The sequence below is a fragment of the Carcharodon carcharias genome, chromosome 10 (assembly GCF_017639515.1).
Source record: "Carcharodon carcharias isolate sCarCar2 chromosome 10, sCarCar2.pri, whole genome shotgun sequence".
Classification (NCBI taxonomy): Eukaryota; Metazoa; Chordata; class Chondrichthyes; order Lamniformes; family Lamnidae; genus Carcharodon; species Carcharodon carcharias.
The window spans coordinates 95,897,303-95,915,190 of NC_054476.1; the positions used below are offsets into that span (position 1 = coordinate 95,897,303).

General features: G+C 47.8%; 1 protein-coding gene across 1 annotated transcript in view; it reads right to left on the reverse strand.

Moving 5' to 3' along the window:
* si:ch211-236l14.4 (SITS-binding protein) overlaps positions 1–17,888 on the reverse strand; it is a 1,411,255-nt gene that overhangs the window by 1,340,155 nt on the left and 53,212 nt on the right. The window contains exons 3-4 of the mRNA XM_041196805.1: positions 7,605–7,812; positions 1,912–2,062 (exon numbers count right to left, since the gene is read on the reverse strand). Coding sequence (XP_041052739.1) covers positions 1,912–2,062; positions 7,605–7,812 — 359 coding nt within the window. The remainder of the gene's footprint in view (positions 1–1,911; positions 2,063–7,604; positions 7,813–17,888) is intronic.

Sequence of the window (17,888 nt, forward strand, 5' to 3'; positions counted from 1 at the left end):
CTATCATACATGATGAGTGAGTGAGGATCATCTGTTCCAAAGGTCATCCTCCCTGTAGCCATATGTGAAAAATCACTGGTCTCAGCATTTACAGAGCATTTATAGTAAAGTAAAGGCCTTCTCTTTGACCCTTTGTTGATACTGAGTCAGGCTGCTCCAGTAGCACGATATTCTGAGTTACTCCCTGGCAGGCACCAATAATGTTACATGAGACAGCAGGCCTGTCACTACCAGCCAGCATTCGTCAGCAGTGTCTGACCATTCTTCACTCAAGTTTCCCTCTACCCACCAGTTCTCACTGCAGATTGGCCATGAGAATTCCCAGTTATTTCTCCAGACAGCTTGATGGCCGGAAGGTCAAAAAACGGCAACCTTTGAAAGAGGCCTGGAAGTTGGCCTGGGCCTGGAGCGAGGCCTACACTTTGGGAACGGCCTGGGCAGGGGCCTGGGTCTGGAGAAAGGTATGCACCTGCAGAGGGGGCTGCATTGGCAGGGGCCTGGGCTTTGAGAGAGCCCTGGGCTTGGAGAGAGCTCTGGGGAGAGGCTTGCACCTGGTGGGAGGGCAGCCTAGACCTCAAGGCCTGCACTTGGAGCAGAGCCAAAGTTGTTTGGAGAAATGTCGTTGTGCACTGTGTCTCTTGTGTACTTTGGCTTGCCATTACCATGTGACCTGTAAAGTCATCTTGGGCAAAGGCTTTAAGCAGAAGCCATTTTTACGCACAACATGAACCATGGTGTCAGGTGTGTACAACTGAATTTCAGTAGATTTTGATAGCTGTAAGAGCTAAGCTGCCGTAAGAATCAGCAGAGAATAATTAAATGTTCAGTCTGCAAAGTTCAAAGTTCTTTGTACAGAACATTGATTGCTGGGTGAGTCAGAATGGCTTTGAATATTCCAGTATCTGCCCCTACAGGGATGAAAGGTGATTTGAGAACGAATTGGAAATTCTTCACATCTCAATGCAGAACTACAGAATTACCTGAGTTAAACAAGAAACCTGAACAAATAAGATTATTAACTCTGTTATCAGTGCTAGGGAAAGAGCGTTACAAGATTTATTGCACTCTAGACCTCAATAAGGAGCAGAAAAAGCTAGACTTGTGAAATGTTGGAGACTGTGAATATCCACTCTGAGCCCTCATTAATGTTACTTATGAATACTGTATGTTCAACACCAGAGCTCAGGAAAATGGGGAGAATATTGATGTGACAGCACTGAGACATCTAGCTGAATTTTGTGAGTTTGAGCAACTGAAGGATGATCTGACCTGAGATAGGATTATCTTGGAAACAAAAGATCATGTCTGCTGAAAGAAGAGAAATTTACTCTCAAGAAAGCTGCTAATATGTGTAGAAGCTCTGAGGAGGTTAATCATCAGCTGAAGAGTATTGATGGGAGAATTGACAAGGCTTTGTGATCCGCTAAGAGGCAGTTCAGGCTTTCCAAGCACAAGACAATGGAGAAAAAGAAAAACTATTTACAGAAGGATCAGTAGAAAGATTGAAGCCAGAGTACTGGGTATAAATATTAAGGAGGACACCACACACAAGTAAAGGAAGCATGTCCAGTGTGGAGAAAGCGCTGCTCTAACAACAAGAAGCAGAATCACTTTGCAAGTTGTTTTCTGGAAAGATGAAAAGCAAGCCTATAAAGATAGTTGCTGGAAAGATCTCAGACAATGATTCTGATGAATCACTCTACTCCCCAAATGTCTCAGTGTAAAAAATGGTTTGTGACTATTAGACGATAACTACAGGAGAGCATGGAGTTAACGTGAAGTTTCAGATTTTCAATTTTAGCACCCCTTTTAGGGTTGTACCCTTTATTTATATTGTCCCTCCATGTCCTTCCTACCAAAATGAATCACTTCACATTGCTCCAAGTGGGTTCAGACAGAGGGCTCTTATACCTCTCCAAACAGCAGCTGTGTCGATTGCTCATTGAGATCTATCACTCCGTCTCCTAGCCGATGCTGCTTCAGTTTGTTGGACAATGACTTCAGGTTGTGCTCGACTTTCTGGACCACATCAGCAGCTTTCTGTAACCTCCAGAAAGGAAATCTGCATTCAGGAGGAGCAAAGAAACACTTTTCATCAACCAGAACAAAACTAAACACAATCTCTCCATTTTAATGGAGAGAGAGGTCAGGTGAAGAGAGGGCAACTAGGTATTAAACAGAGAAAGAAAGAGAGAAACCAAAAGAGGTGGAAGCGAGAACTAGGTATTAAACAGAGAGAGAGCAAGGTGGGGGGGAGGGAGCAAAACTGGGTATTTGGGAGAGAGGGGAAGGCGGTATTAAACAGAGAGAGAGAGGAAGAGTTGGAACTTGGCATTGGAGAGAGAGAGAGGATGAAGAGAGAGGAAGGTGGTGTTGAACAGAGAGTGGGAAGAGAGGGAAATTGATATTGAACAATTATTTGCCATCATCACCCTTCAAAAAACAACCCTTAATTCCTCTGACCTTGCAAGCTACTATCCCATCTTCAACCTCCCCTTCCCCTCCAATCCTTGAACATGTTGTCACCTCCTAAATCTACGTTTGATTCCCCCCAATCAGATTTCTGCCCCTGCTTGTAGTGAAACAGCTCTCACAAAAGTTACAAGTGACATCCTATGTGACTTTGATAAAGGTAAACTTTCCCTCCTCGTCTTTCTTGACCTGTCTGCAGCATTTGATTTAGTTGACCACACAAACCCCTCCGAGCTCCTCTCCACCATCGCTCAGCTGGGTGGGCCTGGTTCCATTCTTATCTATTTAATCATAGTCAGAAAATCAGTGGCTTCTCTTCCCGCTCCTGCACTGTTACCTCTGGTATCTCCCAAAGGTCTATCCTTGGCCCCATCCAATTTCTCATCTACACGCTGTCCCTTGGCAACATCATCTGAAACCACAATGCCAGGTTCCACATGTACATTGATGACATCCAGCTTTACATCACCACCACTCTCTGAATGATCAGACTGCTTATCTAACATCCAGTACCGGATAAACAGAAACTTCCTCCAGTTCAATACTGGGGAGGCTGAAGCCATTTGTTTTCGGGCCGTCACAAACTCTGTTTCTTTGGCTTTGACTGCATCCCTCATAACTGAGGTTGAACCAGGCAGTTTGCAATCTTGTTGTCATATTTTACCCAGAGGTGAGCTTCAACTAAATGCATGCACTGTTACTAAAAATGCCTCATTTCCACCTCCAGAACATCGCCATACTTTGCCCCTTTCTTGGTTCATTTGCTGCTGAAACTCTCATTCATGCCTTTGTTACCATTGGAGTTGATTATTCTAACACTCTCATGGCTGACCGCCCTCACTCTATTCTCTGCAAACTTAAGGTCATCCAAAACTCTACTGCCCATGTCCGAACTTGCACCATGTCCAGTTCGCTTGTTATCCCAGTGCTCGCTGACCTACATTAGTTCACAGTTAAGCAACACCTCAATTTTACAACTTTCATCCTTGCGTTCAAGTTCCCCCATGGCCTGACCCTTCACTCTCTGTGTAATCTACAGCCTGGCTGATCCCTAAGATCTCTCTGCTTTGTCAAGTCCAGCCTCTTGAGCATTCCTGATTGTAATTGTTCCACCATTGGCAGCTCTGCCTTCAGCTGCCTCTGACTTAAGCTCTGGAATTCCTTAGCTAAACCTCTCTATCTCACTTCCTTCCTTTAAGAGGCTCCTTAAAATCTACCTCTTTGACCAAGTTTTAAGTTATCTGACCCACTACCTCCTTCTGTGACTCAGTGTCAAATTTTGTTTGTTAACACCTCTAAAGCTCCTTGGGACAATTTGTTATGTTAAAGAAATTGGAATTTGTTGTTGAGGAAGGGGTTGAGGAAAGAATCCGGAACTGGGTATTAAATAGGGAGGTGGAGGGGCTGATTCCAGCTCAGTGCAGACCAGCATTCTGAATCATGAAGGGCTGTCAAAGATCACAGGAAGTGCGACCCAGCTACGAACCGATGTGCTGATGAGACAGCAGCATGACACAACCAGGGAAATGGTGTGAGGACCTGTACTAACATGTCTGTCTGGTGAAGGCTAGCATTCAGCATTGCTTTCCGAAAGAGGGATGGTCCAGAGCAAGGGAAACAAGAGCTAGGCCATTCAGAAAGTACTTGTTCACACACAGGGTCGTGGAAATCTGGAACTCTCTTCCCCAAAAAGCTGTTGAGGCTTGGTGGGGAGGTGGAGGGGATGAGGGGGCAGGGGGTCAATTATAAAACTACGATTGATACTTTTTTTTTAGGCAGGGACATTAAAGGTTACGGAATCAAGGTGGGTTCCCGTTTTCTAATTCCCAGTTACCGCCCTTTCTAATTCCCAGTTACCCCCTCTCTAATTCCCAGTTACCCCCTCTCTAATTCCCAGTTACTGCCCTTTCTAATTTCCAATTATCCCCTCTCTAATTCCCAGTTACCCCCTCTCTATTTCTCTCTAATTCCCAGTTACCCCCTCCCTAATTTCCAGTTACCCCTTCTCTCTCTCTAATTCCCAGTTACCCCCTCTCCGCACTCACTGCCACTGTCCTTTTATGTTCATTAATCAGCCTACCCTTCCTTTGACCAACCTGTTAGCATTTAAATGTTTACAAGAGTCTTTTGGCTTCCCTGTAGTTAGCCACTATACTATTCTCAGAATTCATCTTTGTCTGTTATATTCTCTTTTTTAGACAAATTTTGTACTTTCTAGTCCTCTGTTCTGATGAAGGAGCAGCAACCTGAAACATTAACTCTGTTTCTCTCTCCATTAATGCTGCCAGACCTGCTGAGTATTTCCAGCATTCTCTGCTCCTCTCACCCATTCTAACCTGTCTCTCTCTGAACTTACTGCACTCCATTCTCTCAGGTCCAACCCTGACATTGTCATCAAACCCGCTGACAAGGGTGGTGCTGTTGTTGTCTGGCGCACTGACCTCTACCTCGCGGAGGCTGAGCGTCAACTCGCAGACACTTCCTCCTACCTCTCCCTGGACCATGACCCCACCACTGAACATCAAGCCATTGTTTCCAGGACTGTCACTGACCTCATCTCCTCTGGGGATCTCCCTCCCACAGCTTCCAACCTGATAGTCGCCCAACCTCGGACGGCCCGCTTCTATCTCCTACCCAAAATCCACAAACAGAACTGCCCCGGTAGACCGATCGTCTCAGCTTGCTCCTGCCCCACAGAACTCATTTCTCGTTATCTTGACTCCCTTCTCTCTCCCCTTGTCCAGTCCCTTCCCACCTACATCCGTGATTCCTCTGACACCTTACGTCACATCAACAATTTCCAGTTCCCTGGCCCCAACCGCTTACTCTTCACCATGGACGTCCAATCCCTCTACACCTCCATCCCCCACCAGGATGGTCTGAGGGCCCTTAGCTTCTTCCTCGAACAGAGGCCCGAACAATCCCCATCCATCACTACTCTCCTCCGTCTGGCTGAACTTGTTCTCACACTGAACAATTTCTCCTTCAACTCCTCTCACTTCCTCCAAATAAAAGGTGTGGCTATGGGTACCCGCATGGGCCCCAGCTATGCCTGTCTCTTTATGGGGTATGTGGAACATTCCTTGTTGCAGTCCTACTCCGGCCCCCTTCCACAACTCTTTCTCCGGTACATCGATGATTACTTCGGTGCCGCTTCATGCTCTCGTCAGGACTTGGAAAAATTTATTAATTTTGCTTCCAATCTCCACCCCTCCATCATTTTCATGTGGTCCATCTCTGACACTTCCCTTCCCTTCCTTGACCTCTCTGTCTCAATCTCTGGTGATAGACTGTCCACCAATATCCATTACAAACCCACCGACTCCCACAGCTATCTCGACTACAGCTCCTCACACCCTGCTTCCTGTAAGGACTCCATCCCATTCTCTCAATTCCTTCGCCTCCGTCGCATCTGTTCCGATGATGCTACATTCAAAAACAGTTCCTCTGACATGTCCTCCTTCTTCCTTAACCGAGGTTTTCCACCCACGGTCGTTGACAGGGCCCTCAACCGTGTCCGGCCCATCTCCCGCGCATCCGCCCTCACGCCTTCTCCTCCCTCCCAGAAACATGATAGGGTCCCCCTTGTCCTCACTTATCACCCCACCAGCCTCCGCATTCAAAGGATCATCCTCCGCCATTTCCGCCAACTCCAGCATGATGCCACCACCAAACACATCTTCCCTTCACCCCCCTTATCGGCATTACGTAGGGATCGCTCCCTCCGGGACACCCTGGTCCACTCCTCCATCACCCCCTACTCCTCAACCCCCTCCTATGGCACCACCCCATGCCCACGCAAAAAATGCAATACCTGCCCCTTCACTTCCTCTCTCCTCACCGTCCAAGGACCCAAACACTCCTTTCAAGTGAAGCAGCATTTCACTTGCATTTCCCCCAACTTAGTCTACTGCATCCGTTGCTCCCAATGTGGTCTCCTCTACATTGGAGAGACCAAACGTAAACTGGGCGACCGCTTTGCAGAACACCTGCGGTCTGTCCGCAAGAATGACCCAAACCTCCCTGTCGCTTGCCATTTCAACACTCCACCCTGCTCTCTTGCCCACATGTCTGTCCTTGGCTTGCTGCATTGTTCCAGTGAAGCCCAACGCAAACTGGAGGAACAACACCTCATCTTCCGACTAGGGACTTTACAGCCTTCCGGACTGAATATTGAATTCAACAACTTTAGGTCGTAAGCTCCCTCCCCCATCCCCACCCCCTTTCTGTTTCCCCCTTCCCTTTTTTTTTCCAATAAATTATAAAGATTTTCCTTTTCCCACCTATTTCCATTATATATATAAAAAAAACCCACTAGAGCTATACCTTGAGTGCCCTACCATCCATTCTTAATTAGCACATTCATTTAGATAATATCACCAACTTTAATTTTAACACCTATGTGTTCTATTGTACTATTGTCGTTGACATCTTTTGATGATCTGCTTCTATCACTGCTTGTTTGTCCCTACAACCACACCCCCCCACCCCCCCTCCACCTCTTTGTCTCTCTATCTCTCCGCCCCCCACACACACACCTTAAACCAGCTTATATTTCAACTCTTTCTTGGACTCGAACGCAAGTTCTGTCGAAGGGTCATGAGGACTCGAAACGTCAACTCTTTTCTTCTCCGCCGATGCTGCCAGACCTGCTGAGTTTTTCCAGGTAATTCTGTTTTTGTTTTGGATTTCCAGCATCCGCAGTTCTTTTGTTTTTATCCAGCATTTTATGTTTTGATTTCAAATTTCCAGCACCTACAGTATTTTGCTTTTGTACTTTCTATATTCAACTATCCCAAGTCTTTCTTCCTGGTTAATACCCCATTTTCCTCTTTCCCTGATCTCTCTTGAACACTCAGTCTTCTTCTCTTTGTCCCACAACCTCTCTCATTTCTAACTACCCTGTTTCCAGCTCTTTCACCCACATTCAATGCTTTTGCCTCCATTCTGCCCTACAGATCCTGCTATTCTTTTATAAAACCCCAATCTGCTTAGTGATGTTTTTGAACAGTGGTGGTTTTGTTTAAAAAAAGGGGCCATTCTGACCAAACAAAATAGCAAAGATTCAAGCAATCAATGCCACAGGAGGGTCTACTCATGGTGAAGAGAAGTTTCAGAGTGTTGCCTCTTACTGTAAGATACTGGTGTCTGGGAGGGCAGACTGGGCTGCAGGGATCATACTTCCAACTTGCTGGTGGACTGTTGTGAGGCTGTCACTGACACACACTGTGTACCTCAGAGGCACCATCTCAGTGCTGGGTGGAATTCCCAGGCACAGCCACTTCCTGCTGGTAATCCCAACGTGCAACGGGACTTCCTGATGAACCCGCACAGCCACACCTAACAACAGAGAGAGAGACACACACACACAAAAAGTAACAGAGGTAAAAACAGATCTCATCCTTCCCCCATCCCCAGCACCCTCCCCCACTGGGGTATAATCCCACTGCTGTCAGTCTCAGTCCAGGAAACATTCTTCATGGGGGAACTAAAACCATAAACATTTGACAAGCTAATAGACCACATTGAGGATCACTGCCTGTCCTCACTCGACCTTCCAACGGGAGTCACAGATCATTAGCAGAATTCTGGCTGACCTTGGGCACAAAAGCACAGGACTCAGGCTTTAATCTCAGGAGGAGAATCAGCCACATTGGTACCAACGACATAGGTTGGAAGAGGGATGAGGTCCTGAAAGCAGATTTCAAGGAGTTAGGAAGGAAATTAAAAACAGGATCTCAAGAGCAGTAATCTCAGGATTACTCCCAATGCCATGTGCTAGTGAGCATAGGAATAAGAGGATAGATTGATTAAATACGTGGCTGGAAAACTGGCCTAGGAGGGAGGGAGTTAGATTTATGAGGCATTGAGACTGGTTCTGGGGCAGGTGGGACTTATACAAGCTGGACGGGTTACATCTTAACAGGACTGGGACTGATATACTCACAGGGAGATTTGCTAGTGCTGTTGGGGTAGGTTTAATCTAGCTTGTCAGGGGGGGTGGGAACCTGAGGGGTGGCCCAAACTGGAAAAAAGTAAAGTTGGTAACAGGAATTAGTGGTGAGACTAGAAGGCCGAAGAAACAAAGCAGAGCATTGAGTATGCTTCGAATGCGGAATTATGTTAAAAAGACAAATTTAAGGGCGCTCTACCTGAATGTGCGCAACATTCGCAATAAGGTAGATAATCTAAAAGCACAAAAGGAGTTAAACAGGTATGATATAATTGCCATTACAGAAACATGGCTGCATGGTGACCAAGACTGGGAAGTGAATATTCAAAAATATTCGACATTTAGGAAGGACATACAAGAAGGGGAAGGAGGTGGGGTTGCGCTGATAATAAGGGCTGGGATCAGTGCATTAGTAAGGGACCATCTCAGATCGGCAGAACAATGTGTGGAACCTGTTTGAGTGGAGCTAAGAAACAGCAAAGGGCAGCAGACATTGATTGGAGTTGTTTATCGGTCACCAAACAGTAGTGATAGTGTGGGCATGGTATTAGTCAGGAGATGAGAGAAGCATATAGCATGGGCAATACAGTAATCATGGGTGACTTCAATCAGCATATAGGTTGGGTAAACCAATTGAGCACTAATGCTGTGAAAGACGAGTTTCTGGAGTGTGGTTGGGATGGTTTTCTAGAGCAGTATATTGTGGAGCAGACTAGAGGACAGGCTATTTTAGATATAGTATTATGAAAAAGGGCTAATTAATAATCTTGTTTGAAACAGCCTTTAGGGATGAATGACCACAATATGATAGAATTTTACATTATGTTTGAAAGTGAGATAGTTCACTCTGAAGCGAGGGTGTTAAAGTTGAATAAAGGAAATTATGAAGACACGAGGAACAAATTGGCTGAGGTGGATTGGGAAAATACATTAAAAGGTATGACTGTACACAGGCAATGGGTAGTCTTAAAATAACTATTACATAGCTTACAGTACCTATACATTCCTTTAAGATGCAAAACCCCCCAAAAAGGCAGTCAACTGTGGCTGATGAAGTTAAGGATTGTATAAGATTAAAACAAAAGGCTTATAAAGTTGCCAGAAGTCATAGTAAACCTGAGGATTGGGAGGTTTTTAGAATATAGCAAAGGAAGGCCAAGAAACTGGTAAAGAAAGGGAGAATAGAATATGAATGCAATCTAGCAAAAAACATAAAAACGGACTGTAAAAGCTTCTATAAGTATGTAAAAAGGAAGCATTTTGCTAAGACAAATGTGGGTCTATTACAGGTAGAGTCAGGAGAATTTATAAATGCGGAGAAGCTAAATGATTATTTTCTGTCTGTTTTCACTGGGAAAGATACAGGAAATCTCCCAGATTGAGAGATCCAAGGGGGCTGGGGAGAATAGGATTGGAGGAAATTAGTATAAGAAGCTTGTATTGGAGAAATCAATGGGACTGAAAGTTGATAAGTCCCTGGGACCTGATATTCTGCATCCCAGAGTGTTGAAAGAGGTTGCTATAGAGATAGTGGATGCATTGGAGATAATTTTCCAACATTCTATAGATTCTGGAATAGTTCCTGATATTGAAAGGTAGCAAGTGTCATCCCACTATTTAAGAAGGGTGGGAGAGAGAAAACAGGGAACTACAGACCTGTTAGCCTTACATCAGTAGTAGGGAAAATACTAGAATCTATTATAAAGGATGTGATAAATGGATACTTGGATAATCATGATCTGATTGGGCATAGTCAGCAGAGATTTGCAAAGGGGAAATCATGTTTGACGAACTTATTGGATTTTTTTGAGGATGTTACTAACAAAATTGATAAAATAGAGTCGATGGATGTAGTATACTTGGATTTTCAGAAGGCTTTTGATAAAGTCCCCCACAGGAGGTTGATTAGCAATATAAAAGCACATGGGATAGGAGGCAATATACTGGCAAGGATTAAGGATTGGCTAACAGGCAGCAAACAGAGAGTAGGAATAAACGGATCATTCTCCGTTGGCAGGCTGTGATTAGCGAGATACCAGCTGTTCACAATATATATCAACGATTTGGATGCGGGGATCAAATGTAATATTTCTAAATTCACGGATGATACAAAGCTAAGTGGGAATGTGTGTTGTGAGGAAGATGTAAAGCGGCTGCAGGAGGATTTGGACAAACTTAGTGGGCGGAATTTTCCCAAATTTGTATGAAGTCTGGTCACAGGCAGGTAAAACGAGGTTTTACCCGCCGGCCGCAATGGCGGGTTTTCACGCCATATCATTCCCAACCCGCCTCATTATTTATGCACTCCCAGGAAACACACTGTTGCCATAGTGGGTGGGCTCTCATTCGCTTGCCTGCCATCACCCCGCCACTGTACCACACCGGGCGCTATGTTTAAAGTCCAGCCGCAGGCACACATCTCGGTGTTTCCAGCCCACCACTGCTGCACGGAAAACATGGCCCTGAAATTAAGAGGACTGTAGCCCCCAGGTTCAGCTATGCGTCTCTCAAGTGACTTCTGGATGCTGTGGAGACCCAGTGGGATGTCCTCTACCCCAGCTCTGGCCACAGGATGGGCAGCAACAGCACTAGCCTGCCTTGAGAGGTGGTGGTAACGGTGGTCAATGCCAATGCCCTGCAAAAGAGGATAGCCACCCAGTGCCGCAAGAGGATGAATGATCCATTCCGTTTCGCCAGCCTAAGTCACTCATCTCATCACTCAGCTCACACACTCACAAGCCTATCACACATCCACAGGGCCCTCTCTCACTGTCGGTTCAAGGGACATCACCATTCACTCTCTCACACTCACCGTCATTGTCCTCATCCCGTCCATGAGACCACTCAACACCCACACAGGCCAGGCACACTTGTCATCTGGCCTGGCAGGCATCCTGCTTACACCTTCTCCATTTCTATCCATGCAGGACAAGCTGGCACACAATAAGAGAGAGGTCGCAGATCAGTGGCGGAATGCCCGAAATCAAGGTCCTCACAGTCTTTGAAAATAGAGTCATCCAGCTGGCCGGTGGCAATCCTAGTCCTGTGCTGATGGTGAGGTTGGCACTGCTCTACCAAGTGAGAGTCCAGCAATGCAACATCCATCAGACAACCATGCTGTGAGTGACGTGTCCTGTTTCACAGGCCACTCACATGAACTAATTATCTCTCCTTGCTTTCGCAGGCACTTCTGCCAAACAGCTGGCAGAGTCCATGACCCAGAGCCTCCAATCAAGCCCCAAAGAAACCTCTGAAGAGGAAGCTGGAGGCACCCTCCCTGAAGTCCCATCACAGTGCTCACCCACACCCTCCACCAGCACAGGGACACACCTTGATGGGACCTAGCTTTAGAGTAACCCCGGGATCACAATCTGGTGAGCACATTGCACTGTCTGATCCACTGCAGGTGGCGGCAGGGACTTCCCAGGTGTCTGGCACTCGGAGAACTGCTGGAGGCCAGAACGTTGCTGAGTCTGAGTCAGATGATGAGCCTCTGGACTCGGTCACGTCACAGTTGCTGGAGCGGCAAAGGCAAGCCCAGGAACATCAGGAAGGGATGTCCGCTACACTCCTCAGATTGCAAGGCATGATGGAGGAATCCGTCCGCCTTCAAGCTGAGGTGATAACGCCGGCATGCCAAAGCACCGAGGTCAACACTGGTAGGATAGCAGGCACCATGGAGAGCTTGGTCCAGGACGTCATTCCTGCACCGCTGCGTGGGCTCAACTCCATCGCAGAGACCATAGCTGGCCTCTAACAGTGTGTACGTGAGAGGAGTGCTGAGCAGCTCGATCTCACTCCAGATACCCTGCTCCTCAATGAGGCAGCCTGGGGACCCCAGGCACCCATTGGGAAGAGAATCCATAGGTGCACACTCTGGGCCCATCCATTTAGGTGACTCCAAGAGCGTCAGCCCATTCGACTTCCGTCTTCCTGTAACCTCAGCAGCTCTAGTTCCACAGGCCGAGGAGGGTGCCACTGCCACACAGCAGGAGCCTGAAAGCAGGTCGGGGCCCTCCAAGTCTTGGCCCTTCAGAGGATACCTGCCAAAGTCATCACAGACAGGACGTTGCAGTCAGCAGGCTGCCTCCATCTCTGCTGTGGATGTGTGGGGAGTACCAAGGCAGGGTTAGGACAATTAAGGAGAATTAGTTGCATAGCCTGGGCACGGGTGTTAATCACTTGTACAGACTGTTCACTATTGTCAATAACCTCCCAAGAATGTCTCCCTGCCTATTGTTCTGATCAGCAGTGTTCTTGTCACTCAGATGTGAAACCTTTCTGCACAAGATATGTGGGTGTCTAGACCAGGGCCTCCTCTCTGTGCTCTATGCAGCCTTCAGACCAAAGTGATGGTCCAGCCTCACACTCCCTGGAGACATTACTGATTCCTCCACATCGATGGTGCTGGTCATTGCTGCCAGAACGTAGTGGGCAGGTACCACAGAGTTCACTCATTCTCTCTGTGTGCTCTCAGCACCTTTATGGAGGGGCTGGCCTCCATCTCTTCAGCACCTGTGACCACTGATGCTGTGCTCCAGCTCCTGAGGGCTCAAGTACTGAAGGAGGACAAAGGGTCAGGTGCTTCTAAAGTTCCATGGCTGCATCTCTATGATATGACTGAGCACAAGCTCACAGAGTGCAAGCGAGCTGCCCTTGGCCGGACAGGAGTCAGACATTCTCAGAGGCTGTGTGAAGATTCATGGAGTGTCCTCAATGCATGTCGTCATTATACTCCTGCAGTTGAGCATCTATCAGGGCCTCCAATGCATCTCCATGACAGGAGCATTATCACAGAGGGATTTTGCGCCACCATAAGCCAAACAGGAGTCAAACGTTCACAGCTGCAATGTGAAGAACTATGGGGACACCTCACTGCATGTCACCAACATCCTCCACAAATCTAGCAGCTATGAGGGCCTCCCAAGCACGCCTGCCCTGTCTAGCCAGTGCAAGGGCCTCATCCCCATCATTGCCTCTGAGGACCTCCTCAGCCTCATCCCCATTGGCGTCCTATTCATCGGAGGAAACTTGCAGTTCCTTCATCTCCTCTTCAGCCAGCTCGTCTCCCTGTTGGAGTGCCAGGCTGTAAAGGGCACAGCAGACGATGACGATGTGTGACACCCTCTGTGGACCGCATTGCAGGGCTCCACCAGACCGGTCCTGGCACCGGAACCCCATCTTCAGCATCCCGATGGTCTGCTCCACCAAATTGTAAGCTGCAGCATGAGCCTCATTATAGCGTCGCTTTGCTGCAGTCTGAGGCCGCCACATGGGTGTCATCAGCCAAGTCCTCTGCAGGTAGCCCTTGTCCCTGAGGAGCCAACCTTGTAGCCTCTGTGGACCCTGGGAGACTGCAGGGATCTGTGATCAACTCAGGATGTAGGCATCGTGCACAGTCCCTGGAAACCGTGTGCACACCTGCAGGATGCGTTTCTGATGGTTGAACACCAGCTGCACATTCTGTGAATGGAACCCCTTGCAGTTGATGTAGTCCACCGAGTGCAGCGACGGAGATCTAAGCGCCACATGAGTGCAGTCAATCACACCCTGCACTTGCGAGAAGCCCAAGATCTGGGAAAATCCAATCGCTCTTGGATCCTGGCTGTCCTGGTCCTAGATGAAATGCACAAAGTTGTGTGCCCTCGTGAAGATGGCATCTATGACCTCATGGATGCATTTGTGGGTGGAGGCTTGAGAGATCCCACAGAGATCACCTGTGGAGCCCTGAAAGGAGCCACTGGCATAGAAATTGAGCACCGCCAGTGAGTGCCCTCCATGTCCCTGTGGTGCCAAATCCTGCAGTAACTGGCAGATGTGAGCGACCTGTTCCCTGGACATGCACTGTCTTCTGCGACACTCGTTCTTGGTCATCTGCAAGAATGAAAGGTGGCATTTATAGACCCTGGGTGTCACTAGATGCCAACCAGCCATGGCTCGCTGTGGCTCTTGGGCGGCTTGTGCGGGAACCCCAGCTGTCACTTCTTCCAGAGATTGCTGCTCCTGCCTCTGCGCAGCCTGGAGCCTCAGTCGCTCTCTCCTCAGTCTTCATCATGCTCTGTAGGCCATCAGGCATACAGCTAGTTCACCAGTCTCCATGATCCTGATGTACTCCTCCTGCAGGATGAAAGAGAGAGACACGTGGTTAGCACGGGTGTACTAAGAACCTGTCCTGGTTAAGTGTGAAGGCACCTTAACACTTCCCGGAGAGCTCTGGCCACCACTTGGAAAGTCAGAGTTTAGTGCGCTGCATGGCTGTACTGTTAGCTTGAACCATCAGGGAGACTGGTCCAAACCAGGATGCTGACATTGCAAGGGGTTGTGAGCATCTCCAGCAGTGACTGCTCCATGGCCAGCTTTAGCAAGGAGATTGTACAATGTGTGCAGTCGTCCAACTGCTCTGCAGTCCACTAAAGTGCTCATGAATTTGCAACCTGTGCCGGTGGGGCGGGATGGGGATGCTCTGCAGAACCTGCTGGCACTTTGAAGCCTCTGCGTTGCTTGAGTGGGCAGATAAGATAGAAGCCCAACCCCCACAATATCAATATGGCTGCCCCTGAACTATTTCAGTTGCAGAGGAATGGTCACTTTATACAGGTTTCCTTAATGTGTGGTCACTTCACTCGCCCACACTACCCACCACCACCCCCCCACCCCAAATGCCTGTGCGTTATATTCAGTTACAGGGCTGCCTTTGCTCACAACACGCCCCCACCGCCAGTCACCTCAGAGACAGGGCTACCCTTAACCACCACCCACCACCCTCGCCACCAGTCACCTCAACAGCAAGGCTGCACTTTGTCCTCCTCACAAGTCACCTCAATGGCAAGGCTGCACTTGTCCCCCGCTCCCCCTCACCCTCAAAGATCACCTCAGAAGCAGGGCTGCACTTGCCCCCTGATCCCGCTGGAGGCGGCACTTGACCCCAACACCCTGAAGCCTATAAAGCAACAGGCAACCCTGGTGAACTCTGCAGAATGTTGCTGTACACTCACCTCCAGTTTACCCAAAGTGCAGGCCGCCAAGTGCACGTCGCCTCTATGCTGCTGTGAAACACGTCAGCGTGCTTTCCCGCTGATGTGGACAGACGATTCAGTGGGGGTGCAAGAGTCTGGCGGGATGGCCTGATAATGATACACTGATGTATTACAATGAGGTTCCCCACAACCGATGGCGGGAAACATAGCCTACTGTTGGTGGGCTGAGTGGACAATCATGACCTTCCCGCCGTCGTGAAACTGATCGCGCCATATTGTCCACTCATGCCACCTATCACACCCGCCAACAGGCATGGAAAATTCCACCTAGTGAATGGGCAAGAACATGGCAGATGGAAAATAATGTGGAAAAATGTGAGGTTATCCACTTTGGTAGAAGGAACAGATGTGCAGAGTATTTCCTAAATGGTAAGAGATTAGAAAGTGTAGATGTACAAAGGCACCTGGGTGTCCTTGTCCATAAGTCACTGAAAGCTAACATGCAGGTACAGCAGGCAATTAGGAAGGTTAATGGAATTTTAGTCTTTATCACAAGGGGATCTGAGTACAGGAGTAGTGAAGTCTTGCTTCAACTGTATAGAAACTTGGTTAGACCGTATCTGGAGTAGTGTGTGCAGTTTTGGTCCCCTTACCTCAGAAAGGATAGTATTGCCATAGGGGAATGCAACGAAGGTTCACTAGACTTGTTCCGGGGATGGCGGGAGTATCTTACAAAGAGAGATTGGGCAAACTGGGCCTGTATTCTCTAGAGTTTCGAATAGTGAGAGGTGATCTCATTGAAACCTACAAAATACTTAAAGGAATAGGCAGGGTAGATGCAGGTAAGATGTTTCCCCTTTATGGGGTGTCCAGGACCAGGGGATACAATTTCAAAATAAGGGGGAAGCTACTAAGGACCTAGATGAGGAGAAACTTCTTTACTCAGATGGTTGTGATTCTTTGAAATTCCCTACCCCAGAGGGCCGTGGAAGCTCAGTCATTGAGCATGTTTAAGGTAGAGATTGAATGATTTCCGATTAACAATAACATAAAGGGTTATGGGCATAGTGTGGGTAAAAGGTATTGAAGTACTCGATCAGCCATGACCGTATTGAATGGTGGAGCAGGCTCGTCGAGCTGAATGGCCTTCTCCTGTTCTTATGTTCCTATGTCCTATGTTTCTAGACCCACTAGCCCACATATGCTTTGGCTATTTACTACCTTGACCAGAGTGGAATCTCCACACCCTCTGTGACCTGCCAGATGAACCATTTGGGTTCAGTGTGTCATGTCTATAATGCATAGAAAGCTACATGACCTGCAGTTCCTCTGTACTCTGCACTCTCTCAGAGTTGATTTACAGACTGTGGCCTGTGTTTGATGGAGGTTAGGTCAGCTGTGTTTGTGTGTGTGTGTGTGTGTGTGTGTGCGTGCATGTGTGTGTGTACGTGCTTCTCCCCCACCCAACCAACCCCCCACCTCCCCCGCCTCCACCCTCCTCTCACATTTCTGTGCGTCACATCACCTGATCATACTCTAATTCCAGTAAAGCCCTGTTGGCAGAACTTTCTATTCTGGGAATTCCAAGATGACAGATGCAGCCTGAAAGCTCATTCGAACAGAAAGCAAACACAAGGAGAAGCGACGAGATGTCTTAAACATTTTTAAAACAGACAAGGACGAGGGCTGTGATTTTACAGTCCCATCCGTGGCCAGAATCGTCACGGCGGGATGAAAAATTTGACAGAGCAACCAAAGGCCCGCTGACTTTGGGTGGGAATTTCCAGTCCCACAGCCGATGGGACCGTAAAGGTTTCCCTGTGTCATCCAAAATTCTGCTGGCTATTTCCTAACTTGCACCAACTCCCATTCTCCCTGTGCTCACTGACCCAGTTAAGCATCACCTTGATTTTAAAATTCTTATCCTTGTTTTCAAATCCCTCCATAGTCTTTCCCCCTCCCTATCTCTGTAATCTCCTCCAGCTCCACAATCCTCTCTAACTCTGGCCTTTTGAGCATTCCTGATTTTAATCACTCCATCATTGGAAGCCAAGCTTCTAAGTTCAGGAATTCCCCCTCCATTTCTAAAACTCTCTTTCCTCCTTTAAAAGACTCTGTCAAACCTTCCTCTTTGCCCTAATATTTCCTTATCTGACTCGGTGTCAAATTTTGCTTTCTAACTCTCCTTGCGGTCTGTTATTATGTGAAAGGTGCTATATAAATACAACTTGTTGTTGTCTGCCCCAGGTCTTTTTCCCTCCTGCTGGGTACTCTGTAGCCCTCTCACTCTCCTATTAATTCAGTCAAGTGATTGTGCTTAGTCAGTCAGCATTGTGAGGTGGGGGTCTTCGCAGACTGATCCTGCACCCCCCACCATCCCTGCCTGATCTTCCACCCTTCACATGCTGCTGCTCCACATAAGATCAATAGACTTGATATAGGCCGGGGTCAGGAAGAGGAACCTTCCTCGACCGAAGTGCTCAGTT